General features: G+C 45.7%; 4 protein-coding genes across 4 annotated transcripts; 3 read left to right on the forward strand and 1 right to left on the reverse strand.

The window, feature by feature from the left end:
• Positions 1-1,334: 1,334 nt before the first annotated feature.
• Positions 1,335-3,572, reverse strand: LOC105570567 (transmembrane protein 242). The gene is made up of 3 exons (XM_012027878.1): positions 3,413-3,572; positions 2,608-2,984; positions 1,335-1,559 (listed from the first exon to the last, which is right to left on the reverse strand). The coding sequence occupies exons 1-3, from the start codon at positions 3,480-3,482 to the stop codon at positions 1,554-1,556; spliced, it is 453 nt and encodes a 150-aa protein (XP_011883268.1). The 5' UTR covers positions 3,483-3,572; the 3' UTR covers positions 1,335-1,553.
• Positions 3,573-3,737: 165 nt separating this feature from the next.
• LOC105570568 (rap1 GTPase-GDP dissociation stimulator 1) lies at positions 3,738-7,276 on the forward strand. Its single transcript, XM_012027879.1, has 10 exons — positions 3,738-4,022; positions 4,118-4,255; positions 4,334-4,567; positions 4,982-5,148; positions 5,259-5,490; positions 5,672-5,818; positions 5,889-6,284; positions 6,379-6,511; positions 6,574-6,836; positions 6,918-7,276. The coding sequence occupies exons 1-10, from the start codon at positions 4,010-4,012 to the stop codon at positions 7,070-7,072; spliced, it is 1,878 nt and encodes a 625-aa protein (XP_011883269.1). The 5' UTR covers positions 3,738-4,009; the 3' UTR covers positions 7,073-7,276.
• Positions 7,277-8,304: 1,028 nt separating this feature from the next.
• Positions 8,305-16,300, forward strand: LOC105570569 (protein transport protein Sec24A). Its single transcript, XM_012027880.1, has 15 exons — positions 8,305-8,496; positions 9,057-9,217; positions 9,745-10,853; positions 10,971-11,126; positions 11,217-11,332; positions 11,518-11,620; positions 11,743-11,872; positions 11,956-12,065; positions 12,257-12,872; positions 13,019-13,348; positions 13,420-13,530; positions 13,612-13,784; positions 13,876-14,211; positions 14,307-14,410; positions 14,521-16,300. The coding sequence occupies exons 2-15, from the start codon at positions 9,076-9,078 to the stop codon at positions 14,633-14,635; spliced, it is 3,651 nt and encodes a 1,216-aa protein (XP_011883270.1). The 5' UTR covers positions 8,305-8,496; positions 9,057-9,075; the 3' UTR covers positions 14,636-16,300.
• A 3,492-nt stretch (positions 16,301-19,792) lies between these two features.
• On the forward strand, positions 19,793-23,284 carry LOC105570572. Its single transcript, XM_012027882.1, has 5 exons — positions 19,793-20,645; positions 21,437-21,516; positions 21,597-21,719; positions 22,762-22,904; positions 23,019-23,284. Exons 1-5 carry the CDS (start codon positions 20,537-20,539, stop codon positions 23,200-23,202), a joined length of 639 nt encoding a protein of 212 aa, XP_011883272.1. The 5' UTR covers positions 19,793-20,536; the 3' UTR covers positions 23,203-23,284.
• The last annotated feature ends 862 nt before the right edge of the window (positions 23,285-24,146 follow it).

Here is a 24,146-nt window from a genome sequence, read left to right on the forward strand (position 1 = left end):
GGTCCGTAGAAACTATCCTTTCAACGCGATAAATGAAAGATTCATATAATGTTCGACAATTTTAATTTCTATTTCAAAAAATAATATCAGTTATAAATGTTAATATACACTATTATCTTATCACTTGTTGAAAGGAGAATTTTTTACCATTATATTAATTTCTTAATTGTTCAAATAATAAAGATTTAGCTCAAATCAAAGTCACATTCGTGACCTGTATAATACGTAGAGGAATGTGCTGAGAAATGTGCTTGGTGTTATTGATAGTGTTGACGAGGTCAAAACAGTTAAGAGGCTTTACTTACAAACAGTTTTGCATAACCGTAAATATTTATCATTGATTTCAATATTCAAATAGAAGTTGCAACAATGTATTCTTTGCACTAATTTATAAATATCGGATATCGTAACAACACTTTACACTTGTAAAAATGCTTAAAGCATTTAAACAAAAAAATATTTCTTTTCATAAATCAGGAATTCTACAATTATACATGTAAACGTTCTCTTATTTCTTGTAATTTAACGTATATTTAACTGTAATTGTCTATAATTAATAAATTATTTAATCGCGAAAAACTATAATTTAAATAATCGCTTCCGTACTCATTATGCGAAGTGTGATTTTAGTGTCATCTGACGATACGTAATAACTTCCCGAAGAAATAATGCAAATGTTATTTTCCGTTCGTGAATACGAGTTGGCAATTCTTAATAATACAACTATACGCTTAATAACACCCTGTGTACTCTTCTACGCATCGCTGATGGTTTATTATTACATTATCGCACTCTTGTGCAAACTTCTGTGTTTCAAGATCACCTTTGTACCACTTTCATTTATTTTCCACGAAAATCAAGCTTCACGTTCCTTTAACGTGATGTATCTCATCATTGATAACGAGCTCATACAATCACTTCTTTATAAAATATTGCCATGATTAAAAATTCGTTGCCAACAAAACGTGCAATGTGTTGTATACGTGACTTCGGTAAAATACGCTTATCTGCAGATTAATCTCGTCATCAGAAGAAACTAAATATTGGGTACACATAAATGATTCCTGATTTTTTTTTAATTTATCACGTGCGGCCTGGTAGACGTCATCTTCAATAAGAACTAAGAAAGAGCAATGATAAAGGTGACGTTGTAGATTAAATATTCTGCTGTGCACATGCCCGATCGAGGAATAAAAATGTATTAATTCAAAATTTAATGCGCAAGCGCGTACTGTCTCTCTCTCCCCCTCCCTCTCAAAAGAGAAGATTTGGCTTACATGAATCATTGATTATCATGCGTCATTATTCTATGAAATTAGAAGATGGAACGGCGCTTCATCTTAAATAAGTTTAATAGTAAATACACGAAATATACAAAATCTTCCACAGTTAATATTCAACAGTCATTTTAATTTAAAGATTCTATAAGATCTGTTTGACACAAGACCTCATACTACTCATGCATGCAGTAAACCCGTGAATTACGCAATCGTATGATCCTCAGTCGACGCAATTCAGTATTAAGTCACCAAAGACCAGTAATCACATCATGTTTATTCCTGCAAAAAGGGCACACAAAATTATTACGTCGTTCATTAGTCGATACTAGATGACTCTTGTGTTTTGATAATGTAGTTACTGAAAAATGTATGTATTAAATTTAAAGGGGGAATATTTTTCAAGAAGTCGATCAAACTATAGACCACACTTGAAAAGGACCCGATTAAGAGGTCAAAACGTTGTGAACTGAATAAAGATCACTTTCTTGCCAGCTTGGTCGACTTCGTGAAAAATATTCCCTCTTTGAATTATCACTGGCGGCAATAAGATTTACTCAACTTGTGTATTAAATTTATTTATTCATGGCTCCTGGGTACTCGCTGCAGCCTTGTGGGATTATGACGTCAGAATTCTTGCGCTTTATAATTACAGAACAAGATGTTCGAATAAAAACATAAACAGTGTATATCGTTTCAGCATATTTTTAAGATACTCCGGTAATTAAATTTGTCCCTTGACAGCTGACAAACGGTCATAAAATGTAGATGTAACGAAATTCCTAGTCATGCCTGCGTAAGCATACTGATGACAGGAATCTTATTACATTCGCAATCTACGGCTGTATATCGGTTCAAAGGGGAAAAGTTAGCTACCGGAGCATTTTGCCAATATGCTAAAACGATATAGACTGCTTTTTCATTCAAATATCTTGTTTTGTAATTACAAAGTGCATGAATTTTCAGCGTGTCGTTTCCCGCTTCTGACGTCACGATTTGGCCGTGGCGAGCCCAGGAGCCTTGGAGAAATTAATTTTTACTACAATGTTGCGAAAGAGCTTAAAAACAATTTTTACTCTAAATAATGATTTACTTGAATTTCTGCTAATTATTTTCAGTTAAATAATTCAACACGCGCGATGCTCCAAGAAGTTCGAAGGAAGGATTGAGAATTTAGAAAGAAAGCTTGAGGCTTGAAAAGTTTTTCATATGTATCTTTGTCATATGTATAAATTTATATATTAATCCCGAATATTTCTGTTCTGGCCTTTCGGATGCGTAAAAAGTCTACAAAGATCGAAATGACACTTTATAGTTGGGTCAATTATACCTCCTTGTTTTGTCCCCAATCTTCAGAAATATATCTCAACAAATCTGTCAAGCCTTCAAATTCTGTTCTGCTCTGGGGTGGATTATTCTTAGGTATTTTTGGTAACAGCGAGCCCATCTTTAATCTGAATTCCTCCGCATTAGTAGCTCCAGAGAGCTTCCAGATCCCATAAAAAAATAAGCCGCATCCTGTGAGGGCATAAAATGTGCCCCAGCCAAGGGCTCTTATAGCTAACGAGGCTCCAGTTTCACGAATCCCTTTTATACCAGAAATCCCATCTCCAAAGTGTTTTGGGTCTTGCCTCCTGGTTGCCGCCACTGTCCTGGCAAACCCGGTAAGGGCAGAAATACTTGCGACGGTACCCAGAAATACTGCGGCTACAAACATATCAACAATCTTATTAAAGGAGCATTAACGTCGAATAGATATCAGTTACGAATAATTTTTATATTGCCCACGTGTTGCAACTGCGGCGCAATAATTATCAGATAAAAGGGTTGAAATATTAATTTTACACAGTCATAAAAAGTTTGTAATCAAAGCATTTCGCTACAGCGTCTGGTGTCTCAAGGTTTCCCATTCACGTTAAATGTAAAGTATGTACACGGCGCGAAAGGGTTGATGCAATTTAGCAGAGTGAAATTAAGTCTAAATCGATAAGCTACGAAGAGCGTGTGTTTTTATACTACATGTCAGGTAGCAGAAAACTGGTACTGCTGCACGTTCGCAAAAGTGAGGTTAGCTTGCAGCGAGCAACGCGTGCACAAACAAATATCCCTCGATACTTCTCTTGAATTAAACGTACCATAAATTTTTTCCTTCCGTTTCGTAGATTCCGTTACAGACGTTTCCACGGTGTTACTCGACTCTGCCATCGCGTTACCGGAGATGCTGGCCGATCAGACGGGGTCCGCCATTTTTAAAGCGCCAATTCTGCTCGTTGGCCCGCGAGCAGCAAAAAGGCTCGTTCGTCCGAGTGCAGCGACATCGGTGACGCGAAAAATATTTCTCCACGTCGGTAACACGCGCGCGCGGTCGGTAACTGCTCACGGTCGGTAAAGCAATTTGTGATGTTGCCAGCGTCGGTTATTTTTACGAATTGTGAGATAGTTTAAAATTCCGATAATGCCATGTGCTCGTATGCCTATGTTAGAATGAGAAAGCAAGTGAAACAGCGCGTAGCGATATTTTTGCGCATGTGCCATGTGGAATAACAAGGGTGACTGAGTGGAGATCGTAGGATGGGGAAAATGCTCGGTAACAATGATCTTAGAATAGAAGAGGTCGATCGTACGTCACAGTAGAGCGAGAAATCGCCGGGACTTGTTTGCAAGATCGCGAGGGAAGTGGCCGATATCTGTGCAAATCGGGTTCAGCGGATTCTCGGCCGCGTGCTTGCCTGATGGAGATGGAAGGTAATCCACCCTGTCCGCATTCCAATCCGCCCTTCCTCCCGCCTGTCCATTTTCGAAAGGGCAAGACGTAGATCTATCAAGATGTTATGTTTCAGACGAGGCGAAGCACAATATCGATAAGCTCGTCGACGACTTGAAGTGCGTCGTGAGACTCGAGGCCTCGCAGGATGAATGCCCCAATGTTGCGCAGATACTGGATTCTGTGGTGAACGTTAGCAAAACGTCGATCGGGGGTAATCACTTTGACGAACGCTGTAGCTCAATTTTTACGCTGTGCCAACTAGTATCGACTTAGCGACTCATGATTTCAGAGACCACTGAACTGGTCATTGACGAAGTCTTCCTAAAGCTGCTCGGGCACAAATCTAAACAGATCGTGGCGAAGACTGCAAAGGCCATTGCCGAGATCGCAAAGACTGATCGTGGAAGAGAAAAGTGCACCGGTTTTGAGTTGATACGTACACTGGTTAACTTGCTGAACGAAGAGGATGTAGACATATTGACGCAGACCTCCAGAGCTCTAGGAAACATCTGCTATGAGAATGGTTGGTTGCAATAGTTATTTGAGAGAATCTATTTCACATAATTATCCGTTGTGTCTGATTAATGGCCATCAAGTTTCAAAGCCTTCTGTTATGTATTCGTATCGAGTGTCCCAGAGAACATCTTGCGCGCAAACATCTAGCATTATGACGAAGCACTGGGAGGGGATTTTGCTTGCGTTGTTGAGCCATTTTTGTACGTGAGTTGTTAGATATTTGCGTGCAAAGGTATACGTCAATGCATGAGCCAAACCACTTGTGTGCAACAGCACAGACTAGAAGTATCTTACGAGAAAAACTCGGGCAAATTTGCATGCATAACAAGCAGAATTTGCGTGCAAGAATTGTTATCTTGGGTGTTCACGAATAAGCATAATTGTCTCATTAGTGAAGAGCTGATAAATATCTTTGTCGCAGAAATGGGTAAAAATCTGGTAAGGGAGCAAGACGGCTTGAAGATGATTCTAGCACTACTGAAGAAAGGAATTGCCCTGGATAACGTCGAGGGCGCCAGCTTTCTGCGAAATGTTGCCGCTGGATTTTTATTGAACTTTTTGGTGGATCAGGATGTGTTGTACAAGAAGGTAGACTTTTTTTTAGAGTACATATATACGTTGTGATTGACGATAGATAGTGATGCTATAAAATGGTAAGCAACTGTAAGCGATAATTTTATTAAGATTAACTTCACCAGGTACTCGAGGAGGACATGGTACCGATTATTTGCAGCGTCTTGGAAAAAGATGGCATTAGCGGTGGCGAAGCGGCGATGCACGTGTTACTCACTCTTGGTATACTGAACGACGAGAATATTATATTTCTAGACGAGAGGTTGACGAGAGTTCTGGTTGATATACTGGCCAATGACACTTCCTCCGAGCTGTCTGAGATGTGCTTGGAGCTCTTGCACGGCCAAGCAGAAGACGGTAGACTAATAAATTAATATCTAATTAAAATTAGACAAATGTAAATTGCAAGTTAAATTGGGATTACAGTGATTAAGTATTTCGGTGCAATTACACGAGTAAATTTACAAAACTGGGTTTAAGTAATGCAGCTGAATTAAATTAAAGAGCGATGTCTTCAATAACACAATTCCACTTCTAGAAAATGCAAAGCTGTTGTTGGCTAAGGCAGGAGTGTGTGAGTTGCTCCTGAAACTACTAGAGAAGCATGGCCCCCAGTGCAATGACGAGGAAACTCGGTCGATTCTCAAAGTTGCCTGTAACTTAATCGTTTTGATTTTAACTGGAGGTGAGTCTCTCAGGAGATATTCAAGCGCAGAGCTTTATCGGCTCTGACAAACGTACTACTTTGTGTTTAGACGACAGCATGAATTTTCTATACGACGACAGCAAGGGTCCTGTATACAGCAAACTAGTAGAATGGCTAGAAAGCGTTGACGAAGACTTGCAGGTCACTGCCGTTTTGGCCATGGGCAATGTTGCGCGGACCGACACACATTGCAAGCGCATGGTCGAGCAGGGCGTTCATCGAAAGTTGTTAAAACTTCTCGAAAGAAACGGCGGCACGTCGGGCGACATTAGGTGCCAGCACGCCTTGCTCAGCGCGTTACGCAACCTCGTTATACCCGCGGATAACAAATCGCTGATCCTTGCCGACGGTTTGTTCGACGTTCTCTACCCAATGCTGGAGATCCCGACCTTTCCCGTTGTTTTCAAATTGCTGGGAACGCTCAGGATAGTCATAGACGGTCAAAGTAAGAAGTCGTAAGCTTCTCTCTTAAGAGTTAAAGCGCTTGCTATTACTCGGGATGAGTAATGTAACAATTAAGGCTGAGTTGTTTGCTCTAGGGGAAGCGGCGGTCTCTTTAGGGCGAAGAGAGGACTTGATTAAGCGGACGGTTGAATGGTGCGGTACCAAGGACCACCCTGGTGTCCAGGGCGAGGCCAATCGATTAATTGCCTGGCTAATAAACAACAGCAGGTTCGTTCTCAGCGGTTTACAATTAGTCGCACCAATTCCGAAACTTCATGCACACTTTATAGGGACAAGCAGATTGCCTTGTCAATTATCAAGTATGGTGCGGTGCAGCACCTAGTTGACATGCTTCTAGCGCAACACGCGCTAATGCAAAACGAAGCGATTCTGGGTCTTACGATACTGACGAGGATCTGCCCGGCGGAATCCGAGGAGTTGCTGATCAAAGCTGGCTTTGGGTGTAACATGTGCGAGTTTTTCAAGCGCGAGGGTCTTGAGGTGCACATCGCACTCAACGCACTGTCGCTATTGGACAGCGTTCTGCAATCAGGTATCGCGAAGCTCCACCCTGGATAGAATGTTATTGCTCGACGCTCGATCGGCTGACGATTTTACACGCCGTCTGCTTCAGACCGACTGAAGGAACATCTCAAGAGCTGCGGATTGGCCAACGCGTGCAAGATCCTGCAGCTGCGTATAAATGAGACCACCGCCGCGGAGTTGCAGGCTCGAGTTACCAATTTGCGAGCGGCGCTGGGCACTGCCTTGGGAACGAACTGCGACTAGGGCCGACGACGACGACGATCGCGATGACGATGGCCAACTCGGAACCTTACGCGCTCGCGCGCGCTGCCATTCCCTCGTTGTATCTTCCATCATTCCAAAGAACCAAACAAACTTCTTCAACGACCAAATCGTCCCCAATTTGATCTACAGATTGCAAAACATATTTTATTTATCGAGAAATATATATTCTATTGATGTACACGTTCTCTCGATGCTGTTGCGATTGATTCTCCTGCCGCGAAGGTCTTCGAGAGCGTTTCGAGAATCGAGCGAGCCGTTGCCTCCGCGTTTGCACGAAGCAGAGGGATCCACGTTCCTTCTGCTCTGTAATGTTGGTGCCATTAAAACGTATTACCGATGCGATTGCTCGATAACCGTATGCGCGGTAAATAACGTGAACTAGAGATAACGTCGATCAAATTCCGATCAGCTCGGTCATGTCTATTTCCATTAACGGATATTGGCTTATGTAATCCTACTTTTTATCTACGTCTAGTTCTAAGAATTAGAAAACGAGGCAAAAAGTAAGTTAAACTGGGATTAATCTGCATTGATGCAAGCGGACGTTAGTGATTAACTCGCCAAGCATTTACATACCTGTAAAGTTCACTATTATGAGGTAGGCTCCTAATATGAGACAGCGGAGTTTCTGCTAAATGAACGGGCATCGTCCGTTGGTTCCACCATAAATTCATTGCCCGTGGAGTGAAATCTGTTTGGTGAAAAATTGACTGTTAGATCGTGTGATAGTTGCGGAAAAAAAAAGATTTGCGATTGATTTTGGACGTTGAAACCTACTGTCTCATAATGGAGAACTTTCCTCTATTATTATTTTATTAGGAACTGTCGATTTCTTGCTTTTAACATATCGGAGAGAAAAGTTAATTAGATCGGGGTCAACGCAATTCGAAAATTGTTTCAGGCGAGTCTATCGATCGAGCTAATTGCCGATTAAGCTAATCGGCGTTTGGTCACCAGCTGAGGGAATCAGTGCCCACAATTCAAACGGCGGAATTGCGCCCGAGACGAAATTTCACGCTGCGCTATCCGTGGCCTGATCTGATGTGATTTTTCACGTGTTAACGGAAGATAAGACTCGCGTGGACGTAACGAGCGGAGATATCGCTCGGCAAGTTAATCGCCGATTAAGTTAACCGGAGTTTACTCGGGGTCGGACTCGCGCGAAGACAAACGGGTCAACCCTGGCCGACCTCGCAATGCCATCTGGTACCGTCACGTGCCATTGTCCATGGCGCAGCGGTCGCGCGAGCTGCCACGTAATGTTGTGCGTGCCGTTCGTCCGTTCATGAATCGCTGCTATTAAGATACATCCTGTGCTGCGTGGAGGCGAACGGCAACGAGGGCGATGCGCGAGACTGCATCTGTCCTTACCTAACTCTCGGCGAGACACACCGTTCACGAAGGTAGTAGGGACGTTCGGGGGCCCCAGCCCGTTTCTCTGCCTTTTAACCTTTCGACACGCTGACAGTGCGCTTTGGCTGTCCAAACGTCAACCCGCTCGCCTATATATCTCTCTCTCCTTATAGATTATTAAGACGGTAATCGCTCAGCAACGAGATCACGCGCGGCCGATCTCTTCGCACCCCGTCCGCCTAACTTTTAACAGTCCTTTTACCAACCTCTTGCAGCGCCTGTGACATCTTCACCTGAGCTAGAGGCTGTGCTACCAAGTCCTGTAATTTGGCAGTATTGTATGATTCATGTCGTTACCGCGGTGGCAGTTGTAATTAGTCTGATGTCTGTTCGTGCCGTTTGTCGAGCCGCAGTAGCAATTAAAGTGGAAGCTAAATATTTAACCGTGACGTTATTACGTACTCTGTACCTCGAGTATTAACATAGGTGGACTTTATCAGATAATCTGCGGTCACATGTTTCACGTATGCACGTTGAAGTTAAAAAAGAAAAAGAAGCAGCGTGCCGCCTCCGACGTGAGTGACGTCCTAAGTAGTGCGTTCTGTTTCAGTGATTATTAGAGCAGCAAAATGTCGCAGTCAAGCGGTTACCAGTATCCAATGTACGCGGAGTCCAACAATCCCTTGAAGAACGAACCACCTCCCATAATGAACGGTCAAAATCCTGCGTCCCAGCAGAACGGAATGCAGTCCTCTCAGTTCAATTTAACCGGCAAGTTTTGCGTTAGGGGGATACTAAAAGGAAAATTTGTTTGTTAAATGTATATACATATTGTAACTTTTCTTTTGCGCAAGGCGATTCTGTATCAGGGCTCTTGAATGAGGTGGTATTGCTCTTACGTACATGTGATGTGGCAACACGTTTCACGTGATAACAATCAAATTGATACAATCAATCCTCTTATCTCTCACCCTTGCCTTCTTTCACATTTCCAAAAATAAAATGGATAGTAGTTGACATTTTAAAAAATCATGTAAATATTTTAATATAAGGCGATTCATCTACTTAAATATGCAAAATTGGAGTGTACAAAATTTTATGCTGTAAAAAAGTAAACAGTTCAAAGAGAATTCTGCAGACCAGTGTTACGATCGCCAAGTTTCTGTGCCCTGTTAAAGTGTTGTAAGTCTAACTGTGTCAGTGGGGATCAAATTTCAAAATTATTACTTGAGGATGACGCGGTCTTGTCTGAAAAAAGTTTGCTATTAAAATTGAAACGGTTGAAAATGTGTTATCAGGCACACCATCTTCGCAGTCGTCGCGTGACCCATCCAGGGAAACTTCCAGAGATCCGTCACCAACTCAGTATCTTCACAACCAATATCGGCCTCAGTTGCCGCGACCGCCAATGCCACCGATAAACGGACCTCAGAACTCCAATGCGTTGCCTCCACCACCTAGAACATCACAACCATATAGTCCTGCAAGTCTCTATAGTGCCCATAACCAGTATGCCGCTAACACTCGTCCGAACATTGCGGTCAGCGCGTCTTCAGCTGCCTTTGTGTCTCAGCCTAGCCAAGAAGTTCATCGACCCATGATCCCTTTGAACCAGATGCCTCCAGTAGCGAAAACTCTGACCCCGGTGTCTGCGCCATCGATGTTTGCGGACACCGTTAAATCAGAGCCAGCTAAAGTGAACCAAAGTTATCAATGGGCGGCTAATTCCCCATCAATCAACATTCCGCAGGGTACTATGGGCGTTCCTGGTATGTCCAGCAGCATCGATAAGACTAGTCAAGTCTCAACAGATCAAACTGCGGAAGGTCAGACGTCCTTTGCTAGAGTAAATAAGATCTTGACATACAATCAAGGACACCCTATCCCTCCAGGTGCACCCAACGTTAATCTACCTCCTTCAGACATCACTCAACATTTAAATCAAAACAGTTATGTACAGCAAGAATCAGTGAGTTCCAGTATACAACCGCCACGGACTCAAAACGTCCAAGCACAATCGACCGTTAGTCCTTCCGAAAGCTTAAGTAGTCCACAACTCAGATATGGAGCGCAACAGAATGTCTCCAGTGCACCGTCGATGTCAAATTCTGGCACGCAGAATTTATTCTACAGTGCACAAGGCCATAATGTAGGGCCACGAAATCCCCAAGATTACAGCACTCAGCCTTTGAAGCCGCCGCAAAATTTACTCACCGGTTATATGGATCCCACGGGACTGGGAAGTGTTCCTCAAGGTCAGAATATACATCAAAATTTAACTGGCCAGAGGAAATATCCGCAACAAGACACTGCCAATGCCGCGATGCTACCGCCTTCAGGAGGTAATCAGTTACATGGCGCAAGATTACCTCCATCAGGAATGCCTCCTTATCCGGGACAGCAAACGGTAATAGGATCCATATGGTATTTGTGTATTAGATTTCACCAAATTCCATTTAATTAATCTTATATTTTCTTGAACAAAAAAATGATACGGTGCCTTAATATTTTATGTTACTTTTAGTACGATCCTCGTTCGCCATATCCCGGCCAGATGACGAACGTCCCGTTAGAATCGTCAAATAAAAGGTATCCTAATATGTACCCCGACCAATTGAACCAATTAAATAATCAGATGAGCAATTTGAACGTTGCGCAAACTGGCTACAACAAATTATGGGTATCTATTGTTATTAAAATAGCGTGTACAATTATATGCGTCATCTGAACTTGTTACTTTCTCTTTCAACACGTTAATAACATTCTTTAGGGAGCGGAATCGATAGACCTCTTACAGTGCCGAAATATACTGCCGCATGAAAAAGTCGAACCACCAAAGATCAAGTTACACCAGGATTTCTTAGACAACGTGAATTGTAATCCCGAGTGAGTTTTCTTTTTCTTGCTCTCTTCTTAATTTACGATTGCGATACAAAGATTACATCTCTGCTATATGCGAATTAACGTATTTAAGGTGCGAACAAAGACTTGAGTGATTTAGAACCCCTGTTACTAGAACGATCTCATTGTGTAAATAGAGCTCACATTAAATGTATATGGTATAATTACAGTATATTCAGATGTACGTTGACAAAAGTACCAGAATCGAATTCGCTTCTGCAGAAGTCAAGATTACCATTCGGCGTACTAATACACCCCTTTAAGGATCTAAACGTGAGTGATGCACACGTAAAGAAATTTTTATAATACAGACACAGAAGGGTGTGTCGCTGCCATTTTATTTCTTAGAGCAATCTGAAAATAAGTTTTAATGAAGCTTTTCTTCTTTGTCGCAGCAGCATTTAGCGGTGATTCAATGCAATACAATCGTGCGTTGTCGAGCTTGCCGAACGTATATCAACCCGTTTGTATACTTCCTCGATTCAAGAAGATGGAAGTGCAATCTCTGTTTCCGATTGAATGAACGTAATGAACAAACTGAAATTCTTCACCTACTACTTGACATTACACGACACGAGTTGGATATACATGTACGTTTTGTTACGCAGTTCCTGAGGAATTTCAATTCGATCCGGTGACGAAATCGTACGGCGATCCATCGCGACGGCCAGAAGTTAGAACCGGCACGATTGAGTTCATTGCGCCAAGCGAGTACATGGTTAATAATTTTTTACACTTACTATTTAATATAGAGCGCTAAGTAAGTAATCGGCAAGCCTTAGAATCAGACGAAATAACCACATGTCCAAATTATAGTTTATTTGTATTCGTAATGAGATATTTATTTGTACCTCGAAGAGTCTCTCTTAGTCTTAAGTTAAGACTCTTAACGAATATCGTGAATTATAGGTCCGTCCACCTCAGCCGGCCGTCTATCTCTTTGTCCTGGATGTTTCCCGCCTCGCGGTGGAGAGCGGTTATCTGCAGACCGTTTGCAACACTATTACCGAGGAACTGTCGAGCCTCCCCGGCGACAGTCGCACTCAAATCGGCTTTCTCGCTGTCGATTCTGCCCTGCACTTCTTCAGCATGCCCGACAATGTCTCGCAGCCACACGAAATGATCGTGCTGGATATCGACGACGTGTTTCTGCCGTGTCCAGAAAACCTAATTGTAAATCTAAAGGAACGCGAAGAGCTAGTCCGCGACCTTCTTGCCCAGCTCCCCGTCAAATTCTGCGGCACTCATGATACCAACAGCGCTCTCGGTGCCGGTCTCCAAGCTGCCCTCAAACTCCTCTTCGCTACTGGGGGACGTGTCACCGTTTTTCAAACGTGTCTGCCTAATATCGGTCCAGGGGCCTTGCAGCCGAGAGAGGATCCCAATACTAGAGTGAATAAGGACGTGCCACATCTCAATCCCGCGACGGATTTCTACAAAAGATTCGCTCTAGATTGCAGCGGGCAGCAGATCGCGATTGATCTATTCTTATTGAACAGTCAGTACAGCGATCTGGCAACTTTGTGTAAGTGAATCTATCTCGATCGAATGTAATAAAACGATTCCTTTATGTTGAAACTAAATTTGTAGGTAATTTTTAGAATTGTAATTACTTTTAATAATCGCGGTCTTTCTGGAAAAATACTGATAAATATTTTGCTTATTTCGCAGCGTGCGTGTCAAAATTCACGGGTGGCTGCATCTACCATCTGCCGCTGTTTCGAGCGTCGAAGTTACAGAATGTTGAAACTTTGGAAAGATTGCTACGTCGTTATTTAACGAGAAAAATTGGCTTTGAGGCGGTGATGCGACTTCGCTGTACCCGCGGCCTCAGCATCCATGCTTTCCATGGCAGCTTCTTCGTTCGCTCGACTGATCTTCTCTGCTTGCCAAATATTAACCCGGACGCTGGTTTCGGTATGCAAATCTCTATCGACGAAAATCTTTCCGATGTGCAAAGCGTATGCTTCCAAGCATCACTTCTGTATACTTCGAGCAAAGGTAATTGTTTCTGTCTTTTTTTTTTTAGAGTTTCCTCATATATCCCATATCCCCTATACTTTTATTTAAAGGTGAACGAAGAATCAGAGTACACACTCTGTGCTTGCCAGTCGTCGCAAGCCTATCGGACGTATTACATTCTGCGGATCAACAGTGCATAGTCGGCTTATTGTCGAAAATGGGTAAGTTAAACTTGCGGGCTGGAAGTCCTTATGCAGCGTTAAACATTTACTAATTATTTATTTGTGTTTAAATATCCTTAGCCGTCGACCGATCGCTCCAGGCATCTTTGTCGGACGCTAGGGACGCGTTAATAAACGTCGCTATCGACATCTTATCCGCATACAAGCTGGCGCAATCTTCCAGCGGCGGAGGACTTGTTGCTCCAGGAAGTTTGAAACTGCTGCCGTTATACATCATCGCATTGTTGAAGAGCGTAAAGTGTCAATTTTTAGTCATCGAATTTGCCAACATTTTACACTTGAATGTACTCGCGCTATCATTAATATTTCGCTTTGGACTTGCAGGTAGCGTTCAGATCTGGCACGAGCACACGTTTGGATGATCGCATCTTCGCTATGTTTCAACTGAAGACATTGCCGTTGTCGCAGCTGATACAGGTGGTTTATCCCGATTTGTATCCTGTCCACGTGCTCGACGACCGCAACGCAAAGGACATTGACGGCAAAGTGTGTCCGCAGCCGCCTCGGCTCAACTTGTCCGCTGAGAAACTTGACAGCCGGGGCGTCTTCCTTATGGATGCTGGCGACAGAATCTTCATTTACGTCGGCAAAAACGTCAATCCAGTTTTCTGTTCTAACGTGTTCGGCACTCCAGGGTTCGTGTCTATTCCAGAGGAAATGGTAAGCACACTACACTTTCCTCGGCTACGTATTTCGTATAATTTTTAACAAGAATATACTCACGCAATTCATCCGTCTTAAATTTGTCCTTGCAGTACGAATTACCGGAATTGGATACGATAGAGAGCGAACGGCTGCGAAACTTTGTATTTAGCTTACAAGAGGAGAAGCCATATTATGTACCTGTACAAATTGTCAGGTAAGCGAATCAACAAGCTTCAACAGAATTCTCGTAAATCGTCTCACAGCGCGCGTATCTAATATGTTGCAATGTGATACGTTTTACATGCGACCAATTATTTTTCGCAGGGACGATAGCTACTTGAGAACGTTGTTCGTCGAGCGATTGATAGAGGATCGATTTGAATCTGCTCTTAGCTACTACGAGTTCTTGCAGCATCTCAAGACACAGGTGAAGGAATGACCGAGTTAAGGGATTCGTGCGTGAGACCAATTTCTGCCGGAGGTGTTAATCGTCGGATTATGGATTATCGTTGTGAAAACAGTCGCGCAGTGGGGAAAATTGCGCGATCCGTTTATAACTCATTAACCGATCATGGGTCATTCGGGATATTTTGGGGCATGTCGCGTGATTCAAGATCCTACTTATGCCACCTACTTATGCAGCAGTGACAGCCTTATCGAGAGACACTGACGCATTTAAATATGATAGATTGTAATTATTGTTATTATTACTATTGATCATTTACCATCGGTAGCCTCAACATATGGACTTGCGTTCACGTTGCGCGTATCCACTTGGGTTAAGCAATTTCTTCAACTCGTCCAGTAAATAATATCTAATTTTTTTTACGATTTTGTGTTGCGCCTATGACAATTTTTAATCTGTGAAATTCGTTCGCTCGATAGGAGAGTTCTCTTCAAAATAGCGATAGTACGTCCAGTAGCATTAGCATGCTGAGCACGGTCGATTTCCTTTATTGTAAAGTCGTTGGGCTCGAGCGTTTCGTCTATTCTAAGATGTACCCGCAGTTTCTCCTCTTATTCCAAATGGCACGCATGTTGGCTGTCATTACCCGCTGCCTTTCGCTCACTTTCTTTTCCACTCGTGATTGCACGGTAAATATAAGTGGCGAGAGAGAGCGGCGCAGGAAAAGGAAATCTTAGCTTAGAGGGAAACGACCAACTCGTGAGATACAGGAAATCGATCGTTTCTTTTTTTGATGATGTTTGTATAAAGTATTGTTTCCTTTTTAATTGCGTTTCCCCGTTCTGCATTTTTTTCTCAATCTCCGTATCGAAGTATCGTTGTTGTCGCAATACGCAAGTGTTCTTACCTTAAAAAAAAAAACGAAATACCATCTACAAGAAAATCCTGAAAAATATTAGTTACAAATAATTATATATGCAATAGAAGGGAAATTACAAATAAGTGCAATTTTGCATTTTCAGTATAAGTAATAACAAATAATAACAAATGAGGGTGCGCTTGCGGGCTGGAAGTCGCCAAACGAGCTGTTTCACGGTGATAAGCAATGCGCTCTTGTAATTTAATCACCTACCGCATTGCAGGCAATAAAACACAAACAGAAGGGAGATAGTAACAAAACTGAAAAACTATATTATCAATCGCTATGTCATACCTTAAACGATGACGTTGTTAATTCGCATTGTAAAATTAAGGCCTCGCGGTGGGCGAGGTCGTAGCGATAATTTCGAACGGTCGACGAACGTTGCAATTAAAATGTTGTTGCAATTGAGGTAATTGTAAAAAAAAAGTATATAGGGAAAGACAGAGAACGATTTCGCGCCAACTGTAAAATACGAAGCGATCGTCGGGGGCGTGGAGTAACTCGCCTATAAAGGACTCTATAACAAAATGAATAAATAATGAATGAACCATAGCACTAGCAAGTGTTATAAGAAATAAACAAGTGAATATTGTAAGATAATCGCCCCGCACGTACTTTGTCATGCTGCCAAAACTGGGATTACTCGGCGCGGTTCTTTTCTCGCCATTTTACGACTCGCCGAAGGCAAGAACAGCGCGTGACGATTTAGTCTATTATTTAATAATTATATATATACATACACACATATATATATAATTATACGGGAAGTAATTGTACATTCGTTGTTACATCTTTTAACGATCCCCCCAACCCGTGTATACCGCTCGATTTTTATAAACTATCAAACTGTATGTTACCAGAACGCCTCGATCTCTAAGTCCGCCATCCACCAGCTACCGGATTAACGTCCACGTTTTCCTCATTTACCCCTGAAACAAAGTCGCAAGTTTCATTTTCGTCCCGTACGTGTACGCGTATATACGGAGAGAAATTAGGTATTGTAATAGATGTAAATCTGTATCGTTACGCAGATAACATCGACGTATCGTAACCCACCCCTCCTCCGGCTTGGCGATATCGGCGTCGGCGTCGTCGTCGTCGTCGTCGTCAGCGTCGTCGTCGTCGCCGGCGTCGGCGTCGACGTCGACGTTGGAGGCGACGGCGTCGGCGCCGGGCGTTCGGCGCTCCGGAGGCGTCGGCCGCTTGACTGCGTTATCAGTAGTGGTGCCGTCGTCCGCGCGAGCAGGTGAAGGCCTTCGTCACAATAGCTGCCCGACGACCTGGTAAGCCTTGTTTTGACTGGATCCCCTCCCCTTTTTTTTCCCGCGAGTCCCGCATCGACCGGGCGGACGGCGCGAGATCCGCACCGCGATTTTTCCATCCCTTCTTCGGGGGGGGGGGGGTCATCCTCTCCGCGGGTGGCGGCAGCCTCTCGTTTGACGGTCGATCGGTGGCTGATAAAACGCAGAATGGAATTTTCGCCGAGATTCAAATAGAACGTCAACGTGGGAGGGAAAAGCGACGGGGGAGGAAGACTGGTTTTTCGGGGGGGTAGGCGAGGGGGAGGTGGGGTGGGGTGGGGAGGGGAGGAGCGTGACGTCTTATGTTTAATAAATTCGTATTTCGGGAATGCGTTCGTGTTTCCCCGGATTTAACGGTGACGTTTATTGCCGATTCGATCGACGGGGACGGCGCGATTTTCCGCCGATCTTCAACGGCGGAGACCCCGAGTTGAATGTGTGTCGCGGGCGCGAATTAATTCGCGAAAGATGGAGGCAATTATCGTGCGTGCCAAATGTGGTCCAAATGATAAGGGAGAGGCGCGGGGCGTTGCGTTCGCGAATTCGCGAAACGGTTGAAATATTCCAACTCGTCCACGTCGAATCCTCGCGCGTTTCTCGAATTCTTCCTCTTTCCCCCCCCCCTTTTTCTTTCTTTCTCCGCGTGGAAAACGATTTGTCCGCGTCGGACAAATTAAACGCCGCCGTTGAAAAAGGAAGCTAATTGCAAATGGCATTTGCCGGGAAAATTCTATACCACGGTTCACGTATTCTGCGGTGCAAAACTTTGTAAACAAATACGGGACGGCTCGAGCGTTGGCGGAAGGTTAATTGGTCAGCTCCGGTTAGAGGACTATGTTTAGCGACACTCCTCTAGGAGATGGGTACCCTTCTATTTTTATCACCTTATCGTCGCCTCCCGCGGATACTCTCCTCTCCTATTTTCGTAATAACAATACCGCATCCCCACGGTCGTTTTCGGTTCGGTTAGCACCCCTCTTCCCCCTTCCCCGTTTTGCTATTAACCCCCGTATCGAGAAGGAGAGAGAGCATCGGGATCTTTTCCTAAACCCTCAACCCGCGCGACCCGCGTCCGCATGTCCGTAACAGACGGGCTTCTCTCTCTCTCTCTCTCTCTCTCTCTCTCTCTCTCTCTCTCTCTCTCTCCCCCCCCCTCCCGCGCGACCAGCCGTTTCGCACGGTTGACCTAATGACGACGCGATAATTGCACTCGACATACTCGGCGGCGCGAGGCTTGTTTACCGTGTCCGCCGAGTGCCCGGGGGACGGCAAACATTTGCCGAACGTACCACACGCGGCACAGTTTCCCGCTTTCGCGCCGCGAGCTGCCCGGCACCGGGGCAAATTCATTCGTCGTGACGACGTCGTCTCGATCTCGCCTCGGAACGACGAGTCACACTTCCTCCTGGGAAACGGACGTGGAGGGGGGGGGGGGAAATAACGTCGGATCAATTCGCGATCTCTTCGCGGAAAACCGGCGTTCACCCCGTCGCGTCGCCGGCGTGCGACGCGCGTTTACCCCTTTCCGGGACCGACGTAATCAGAGTGGGAATCCATGTTTTTCTCTCTCTCTCTCCCCCCCCCCCGCCGTCGCCCCGCCCGGTCATCTCGGCGCGTCGCACTCCCGCGATTATTAACGACGCACCGTCGTCAATCGTCTCGCGGCGGGGCCGCGGGGGTTCAATTCGGTCCCGCGCGACCCGAGAACCTCCGCCGCCGGGCGGTCCCGCATCTCCCGCCCGATTCCGAGCGCGCGCGCGCGCGCCCGCGTGCTCCCATTGTGGGGCACTGTTGCGCCTCGCGCCTCTTATCTCGCGGGGCTGAATTCTATGCTCCATTCCCTCCCCCTCCCACCTGCCTCGCGATACGCGGGGCCGTTTTCCGACGCGGGCTTCCGACGCGATTCCGCCGAGATAACGTCGACATCCCCCCCTGGGAGTACAATAGCGGGCGGCGCGGGTTCAGCCACGTGTTGGGACGGGTCAAAAGTTCACGCGCCGAGCCCCGCGCCCGCTCGCTCGCCGTGCGTAGCGTCGCGCGCGACACGCGTATATTCTGTCGGTTTTGCGTCTCTGGCTGCGAAACCGTAAATTTTCGGGCTCCCCCCGGACGAGCGTCTTCTCCCGTGAAACGCGCGGCAGCGTCGATTGCCGACCGGGGCGGAAGAGGAAAAGCAGGAGAGACAGAGAGAGAAGAGATCGATACGCATCGGAAAGACAGAGACAGACAGACAGACGCACGAAAGAGAGAGAGAGCGCTCAAAACGCTCGTGCGTAAAAAGCGCGCGCGCGCGTGCGGCCCAAATTCGACGGGGAGAAAACGCCCGATCGATTCCGCGCGGTTCCTCGCCGCTCGCTCGCGCGCTCGCGCGAAAGTCGCCGGAACTCTCTCCGGCCTCCTCCTCCTCCTCCTCCTCAACCTCCTCCCCCGTCGCCGGAGGGGGTGGCGGCCCCCTCCTTCTCCTCCTCCACCCGTTGTCGCGCCCTCGCGTCGCGCGCGGACGGGACGGACTCGACCGCCCCGTCGGCGACGATCCGGCGTGTCTCCCGAGTTCTCCTCTTGCAGACGGTCCTCGCCCGGCGTAAAATGGGAACGTAAGAACCGCCGCGGCACAGCAGAGGCCCACGACACTCGCCCACGAGCCCTCGACGCCGCCGTGTCCGCCCGCCGCGGCTCAGCGCGGGCCAACGACCAATGAGCGCGCTCGGGACAGCCGCGGACTGACCGAGGGGGCGGCTGGGCGATCGAGATCGCGCGGTCGATCTTATGTCGCTTGATAATCGATGAGCCCGCCAGGCATGCGTGGGCGCCACCTAGCAGCGATTGACGGACCGATGTAACGCTCGCTGCGTCCCGGAGGCGAAGACAATCGTAGTTTCTTAGGTAGTCACCGAATTAAGACATAAGTAGATTATAATAGATAGATATATATATACACGTAAGAGCAGCTATATATATACACAGATATACATATATATATACACCCAAAAGTATAGATCAAAAGAAGAAATCACAATCTCTATATATCATTTGTTGAGAGCGTCGAGATCATTGTATATTATATATAATATATATATATATATAAAAATTGACTACTGATCGCCGGATCGATCAAAAGTATACATACATATATCGAGCAACACGAGTACCTTGAGCGGGCAATAACCAAAAAATCGGTGAGCGGCCGGCATCTCCGAGAGATCCGCGCCGACTCGAGACGGACGGACAGACGGACGACTCCGAGATCCCACGGGATTTTGAGATCCTCGAGGGAGCACGTCGGAGGGTCCGAGAGAGAAGGTGAGGCCGTACGAGGTCCACGCGCACGTACGGCAGGGGCGAGAGGCAATCGGGTGAGCTTGTAATCGAAACGTCCGAGAAGAGATTTTACGATTTTAAGGATACGCATTCTCTACAGGGAACTAAGTAACTTTAAAGAGAGAGAGAGAGAAAAGAAATATATTATATATACATGTAGTAGTGTCCTTAAGAAGAATCCAAGTCTCCGAAGAGACCGGTGTGTCGGCGAGGGCCGGCGATAGGCAACGTAACGTTGCGAGAGAGGGAGAGAATTAACTTAATTTCGGAGCGAGATGGCGTCTGCTCGCGCGGTCCCGCCGTCGAACGCGTGAGGATCCCGCGCGATGACCGTCGCCTGAGCGAAGGACGCGATCGTCATCTCGTACACGCGCGGATCCCCGCGGCGAAGGCATGAATCTCGAGGTGGAGCTGATCGCGGGGGTCGTCAAGGGCGGCCCGCCCCCCGCTCATCTGCCGGCGCCGAGGCTCATCAAGATATTCATCGCCGGCGAGAGGGATGGTAAGTGTGTGCCCGTCCGCAGGGACCGAGGGGGGGAAAACCACTGGGGACATCGTGGCCTACAGACTTGCGGCATTACTGCGCGTTGCTAGGCATTTTGGACATTAGTCTGGGCATTGTAAAGATAAAGTAAGATACCCAGGCAACCCAGACAACATGCATGTCTGAACGACGTCTTAGAGACATGTTTAAGTCTAAACGACGTCTATAAAACGTAAGAAGAAAAAGAGTCTTAAGACATTGTCAAAAAGATGTCTTCGTGACGTCTTATAAAAATATAAAATAATGATTGTATGTCAAATAGTGTTTATGTTACCTTTGAAGTTTCACTTAATACATTTGTTTAAAGCGTCTGTGACATTTGCTAAGATAATTTTTGAAAGCTGTTAAAAGTAGAAAAGTTTGTGAAATTAGAATAATGAGATTTGTATGAGACATATGTCTTTAAGACGACATAACGTTCTCTGGGTAAAGTAATGCCCACTGGGCATCAGGTGTACAAGATTTTGGCCAGCGATTTCCCCCCTCGGTAGGGACGCTCCGTTGAACGAAGCGCAGCGTTTTGCCGAACGTCCGCGCGACACACTTCCGGCTCCCGATAGAATCCAGCGGGGGATATTGCTCCGCTGCACCTCGTTATACTCCGCGTAATAAGCAAAATTCAATCGCGGTGACGTCACGCGCACGTGAGGCAACACGTAGGCGTAGGGAGATCGGGAAGAGGGACGGAGAACGAGAGTGCTTCTATTAGCGCGAAATCGAATTCACATTCGGCCAATTTTGCCGGCTAGACTTCCCGGAGGAGCGCAAGCAGCTGCTGGAGGCGGTCGGCCCGGAGCTGCAGTCAATTTACGACGATATGGGGATCGAGGTCAGTGCTAAGCGCCGATTTTCACCTTACCTTATTCTTCATCGTAGCCGCGTGCCAAGTGTCTGCTTCGTCCTGCGCAGGTGCTGCTGGTGGACATGCAGTACGGGTGCGGCGACGACCCGGACGCCGATCCGCACCTGGCGGAATACTTCCTGGAGGAGATAAGCGCGTCCCACCGACACTCCAGGGGATGCTTCCTCCTGGTAAGGAACGCCCGCGACGCTGTTTACCCGGCGTACCACACTTCTCGTCTCTCATCATGGAATTACACGGAAAAGAAAGCGTAGCTGCCTTAACTAAAAGCCACATGTGGTAACTAAATTTTAGTTGCAAAATATGGACAGCTAATATTTAGTTGCGATAGCCAAATATTTTGTTACTGTGCCTATTGTATTTAGACGCGACGGCAAACCGTTTGCTGCGCTTTAGAAATTTATAGTTGTCCCTGGTAGCGCAATAATATATTGGCGCGATATTGGGAAATAATGTAAATCCAGTATTCCCAATGTCGGTCCGATATTGTAAGATCCCAGTGGGAAATGATTCGTCGATACGACGCCGATTCGAAATCGTTTCGACATCGATCGACGAGTCGTTTCTCGCTAATCTTGTATCAATATTAGACCAATATTCTTGTTACATTGTTAAATATTGGCCAATGCACTTCCAACATAAATCTAATATTATATCATTATTATCGCGCAATATTTACATTTATTTCGTGGCCAACATTGGCTTTACGTTGGACAATATCGGCCAATGCATTTCTAATGTAATCAACATTGGGCCAATGTTTAGCTAATGTCTAGCCAATGCACTAGTGCACTGTGCTACCAGGGATGGCAACAAAATATTTTCAGCAAACCATGATTAGCTACGGTAGCGAACATTTTTTTTCAGTGTAAGAGTCATTATGCGACGGTCCGGCACGCATGTAGTATTCCTCGCTAAAGTACATTCCATCTCGCGGGGGTGAGTGAGGTTCCCCGTGAGCCGCCACGGGTTATACCGCCGTGTCACACAACCCCTTTGCGCGCGCGCCTTATCACACGCGTATTTGCCCTCGCCGCATTCTCGCGTCGCGTCGCATCGCTCTTGTCTTACCTCCCTCTGACATACACACACACACACACTCACACGCGCGCGCACACACACATACACACACATATACACATATACATGCCTCCCGGTACGCCCCGAGAATGCAGAGGAGTGACACGTTTCTCCATTTGTTATCCTTTTCAGCTGTTGACGGGAACAAATTATACCGTAGGGTGGGTACCAACGGAATTGAAAGAGGCTACCTACCGAACGCTTCTCGCGCACTGCGCTCTTCTTAAAGATCATTACGAGCACAATGGGCACTCTTATGTTTTGAATGCAAATAGGTAACGCTGATGTTTAGAATCTCTCCACCTACTCTCCCCCCTTTTCCCTACCTCTCCCCGATCGTATCTTCGACCCTTTCTTTTTGAGTCGTCATAAGCTGCGTGTGTGAACAGCGTGCAGACCGCGCGGCGGGAATGGCAGCGGGACCAGGAGCCGGGGCTGCGCCAGGCGCTGAGGGCCGCCGCGGAGCGCGCGATCGCGGAGCAGCCGGAGAACCAGGAGGTGAAATACATCCTAAAGAGCACGGCGGAACGGCAGCTGGACCACGGCCTAAGTGAGTGGCGAGGCTGTTCGTAGTCCCCGACCCTAGTTAGCACAATGCATCGGCGCGATATTGGGAAGATAATGTAAATCTAGTATTCCCAATATTGGTCCAGGTCTTCTCTTATTTAGCAATATTGGTCTAATATTGTATCAAATATTCTTATCACGTTGTTAAATATTGGCCAATGCACTTATAATTTTTGCAATATAATATATTGAAAATTTTCGTGTATTGTAACACAAGATTTACATACACAAAAATTTTCAATAATTGGAACACTATTGCAACAACATATTTCTGAGATCAAATTAAGTAAAAAAGTCCCGTACTGCTTTTCCCTCCGACAAACAGTTATCGAGATATCATAAGCTAAACGTTGAAAAAGCTATAAATTTTCTCTTGAATATCTCGATAAGTATTAGGCAAATCTAAAGATGTTTCAGACAAAAGTTGGTCACATTAGTTAGCAGAATAAGATAGTATAATAAACGATAGGGGGTTCCATTAAAAAAATTGAAGGTGACCTTCACGTGACCTTTAAATGACTATCCAAGGTCAAGTCAATGGCACCGCCTTATGTCCCCCTTCGAACCAAACAACTTTTGTTTGAAACGTTTTTCCACGTCTTTTATATTTTTGGAGATATTTGCGTGGATCATTTAAAATGAGACACTGTACAATTATTAGCGTGCAATATTTACATTTATTCCATGACCAATATCGACCAATGCATCGCTAATATAACCGACATTGGACCAACGTTTAGCCAATGCACTGTGCTACTAGGGGAGACATTGGAGTCGAGGCGATTCTAAGGCTGATGGCAGAAAACGATTCGTAAACGCTTAAGCCTGGCTTAGTCGTAGACGCAAGGCAGAGGAAAACTTGAGTCGTGAAACTCTATTGTATGCGACTTAAGTTTTTCTCTGCCTAGCCTCACGTCTACGACTAAGACAGGCTTAAGCGTTTACGAATC

Source organism: Vollenhovia emeryi, unplaced genomic scaffold (assembly GCF_000949405.1).
Source record: "Vollenhovia emeryi isolate VEMERY1.0 unplaced genomic scaffold, V.emery_V1.0 DF939120.1, whole genome shotgun sequence".
Taxonomy (NCBI): Eukaryota; Metazoa; Arthropoda; class Insecta; order Hymenoptera; family Formicidae; genus Vollenhovia; species Vollenhovia emeryi.

Bases quoted from the DNA above. Each gene is read 5' to 3' on its own strand.
- LOC105570567 (XM_012027878.1), bottom strand. From the start codon at position 3,482: ATGGCAGAGTCGAGTAACACCGTGGAAACGTCTGTAACGGAATCTACG. The intron at 2,985-3,412 runs GTACGTTTAATT...ATATGTTTGTAG, and splicing joins ACGGAAGGAAAAAATTTATG to CCGCAGTATTTCTGGGTACC.
- LOC105570568 (XM_012027879.1), top strand. The intron at 5,149-5,258 runs GTAGACTTTTTT...TAACTTCACCAG, and splicing joins AGGATGTGTTGTACAAGAAG to GTACTCGAGGAGGACATGGT. The intron at 6,512-6,573 runs GTTCGTTCTCAG...CACACTTTATAG, and splicing joins TGGCTAATAAACAACAGCAG to GGACAAGCAGATTGCCTTGT.
- LOC105570569 (XM_012027880.1), top strand. From the start codon at position 9,076: ATGTCGCAGTCAAGCGGTTACCAGTATCCAATGTACGCGGAGTCCAAC. The intron at 11,621-11,742 runs GTGAGTGATGCA...TCTTTGTCGCAG, and splicing joins ACCCCTTTAAGGATCTAAAC to CAGCATTTAGCGGTGATTCA. The intron at 13,531-13,611 runs GTAAGTTAAACT...AAATATCCTTAG, and splicing joins CGGCTTATTGTCGAAAATGG to CCGTCGACCGATCGCTCCAG.
- LOC105570572 (XM_012027882.1), top strand. From the start codon at position 20,537: ATGAATCTCGAGGTGGAGCTGATCGCGGGGGTCGTCAAGGGCGGCCCG. The intron at 21,720-22,761 runs GTAAGGAACGCC...TATCCTTTTCAG, and splicing joins CCAGGGGATGCTTCCTCCTG to CTGTTGACGGGAACAAATTA. The intron at 22,905-23,018 runs GTAACGCTGATG...GTGTGTGAACAG, and splicing joins TATGTTTTGAATGCAAATAG to CGTGCAGACCGCGCGGCGGG.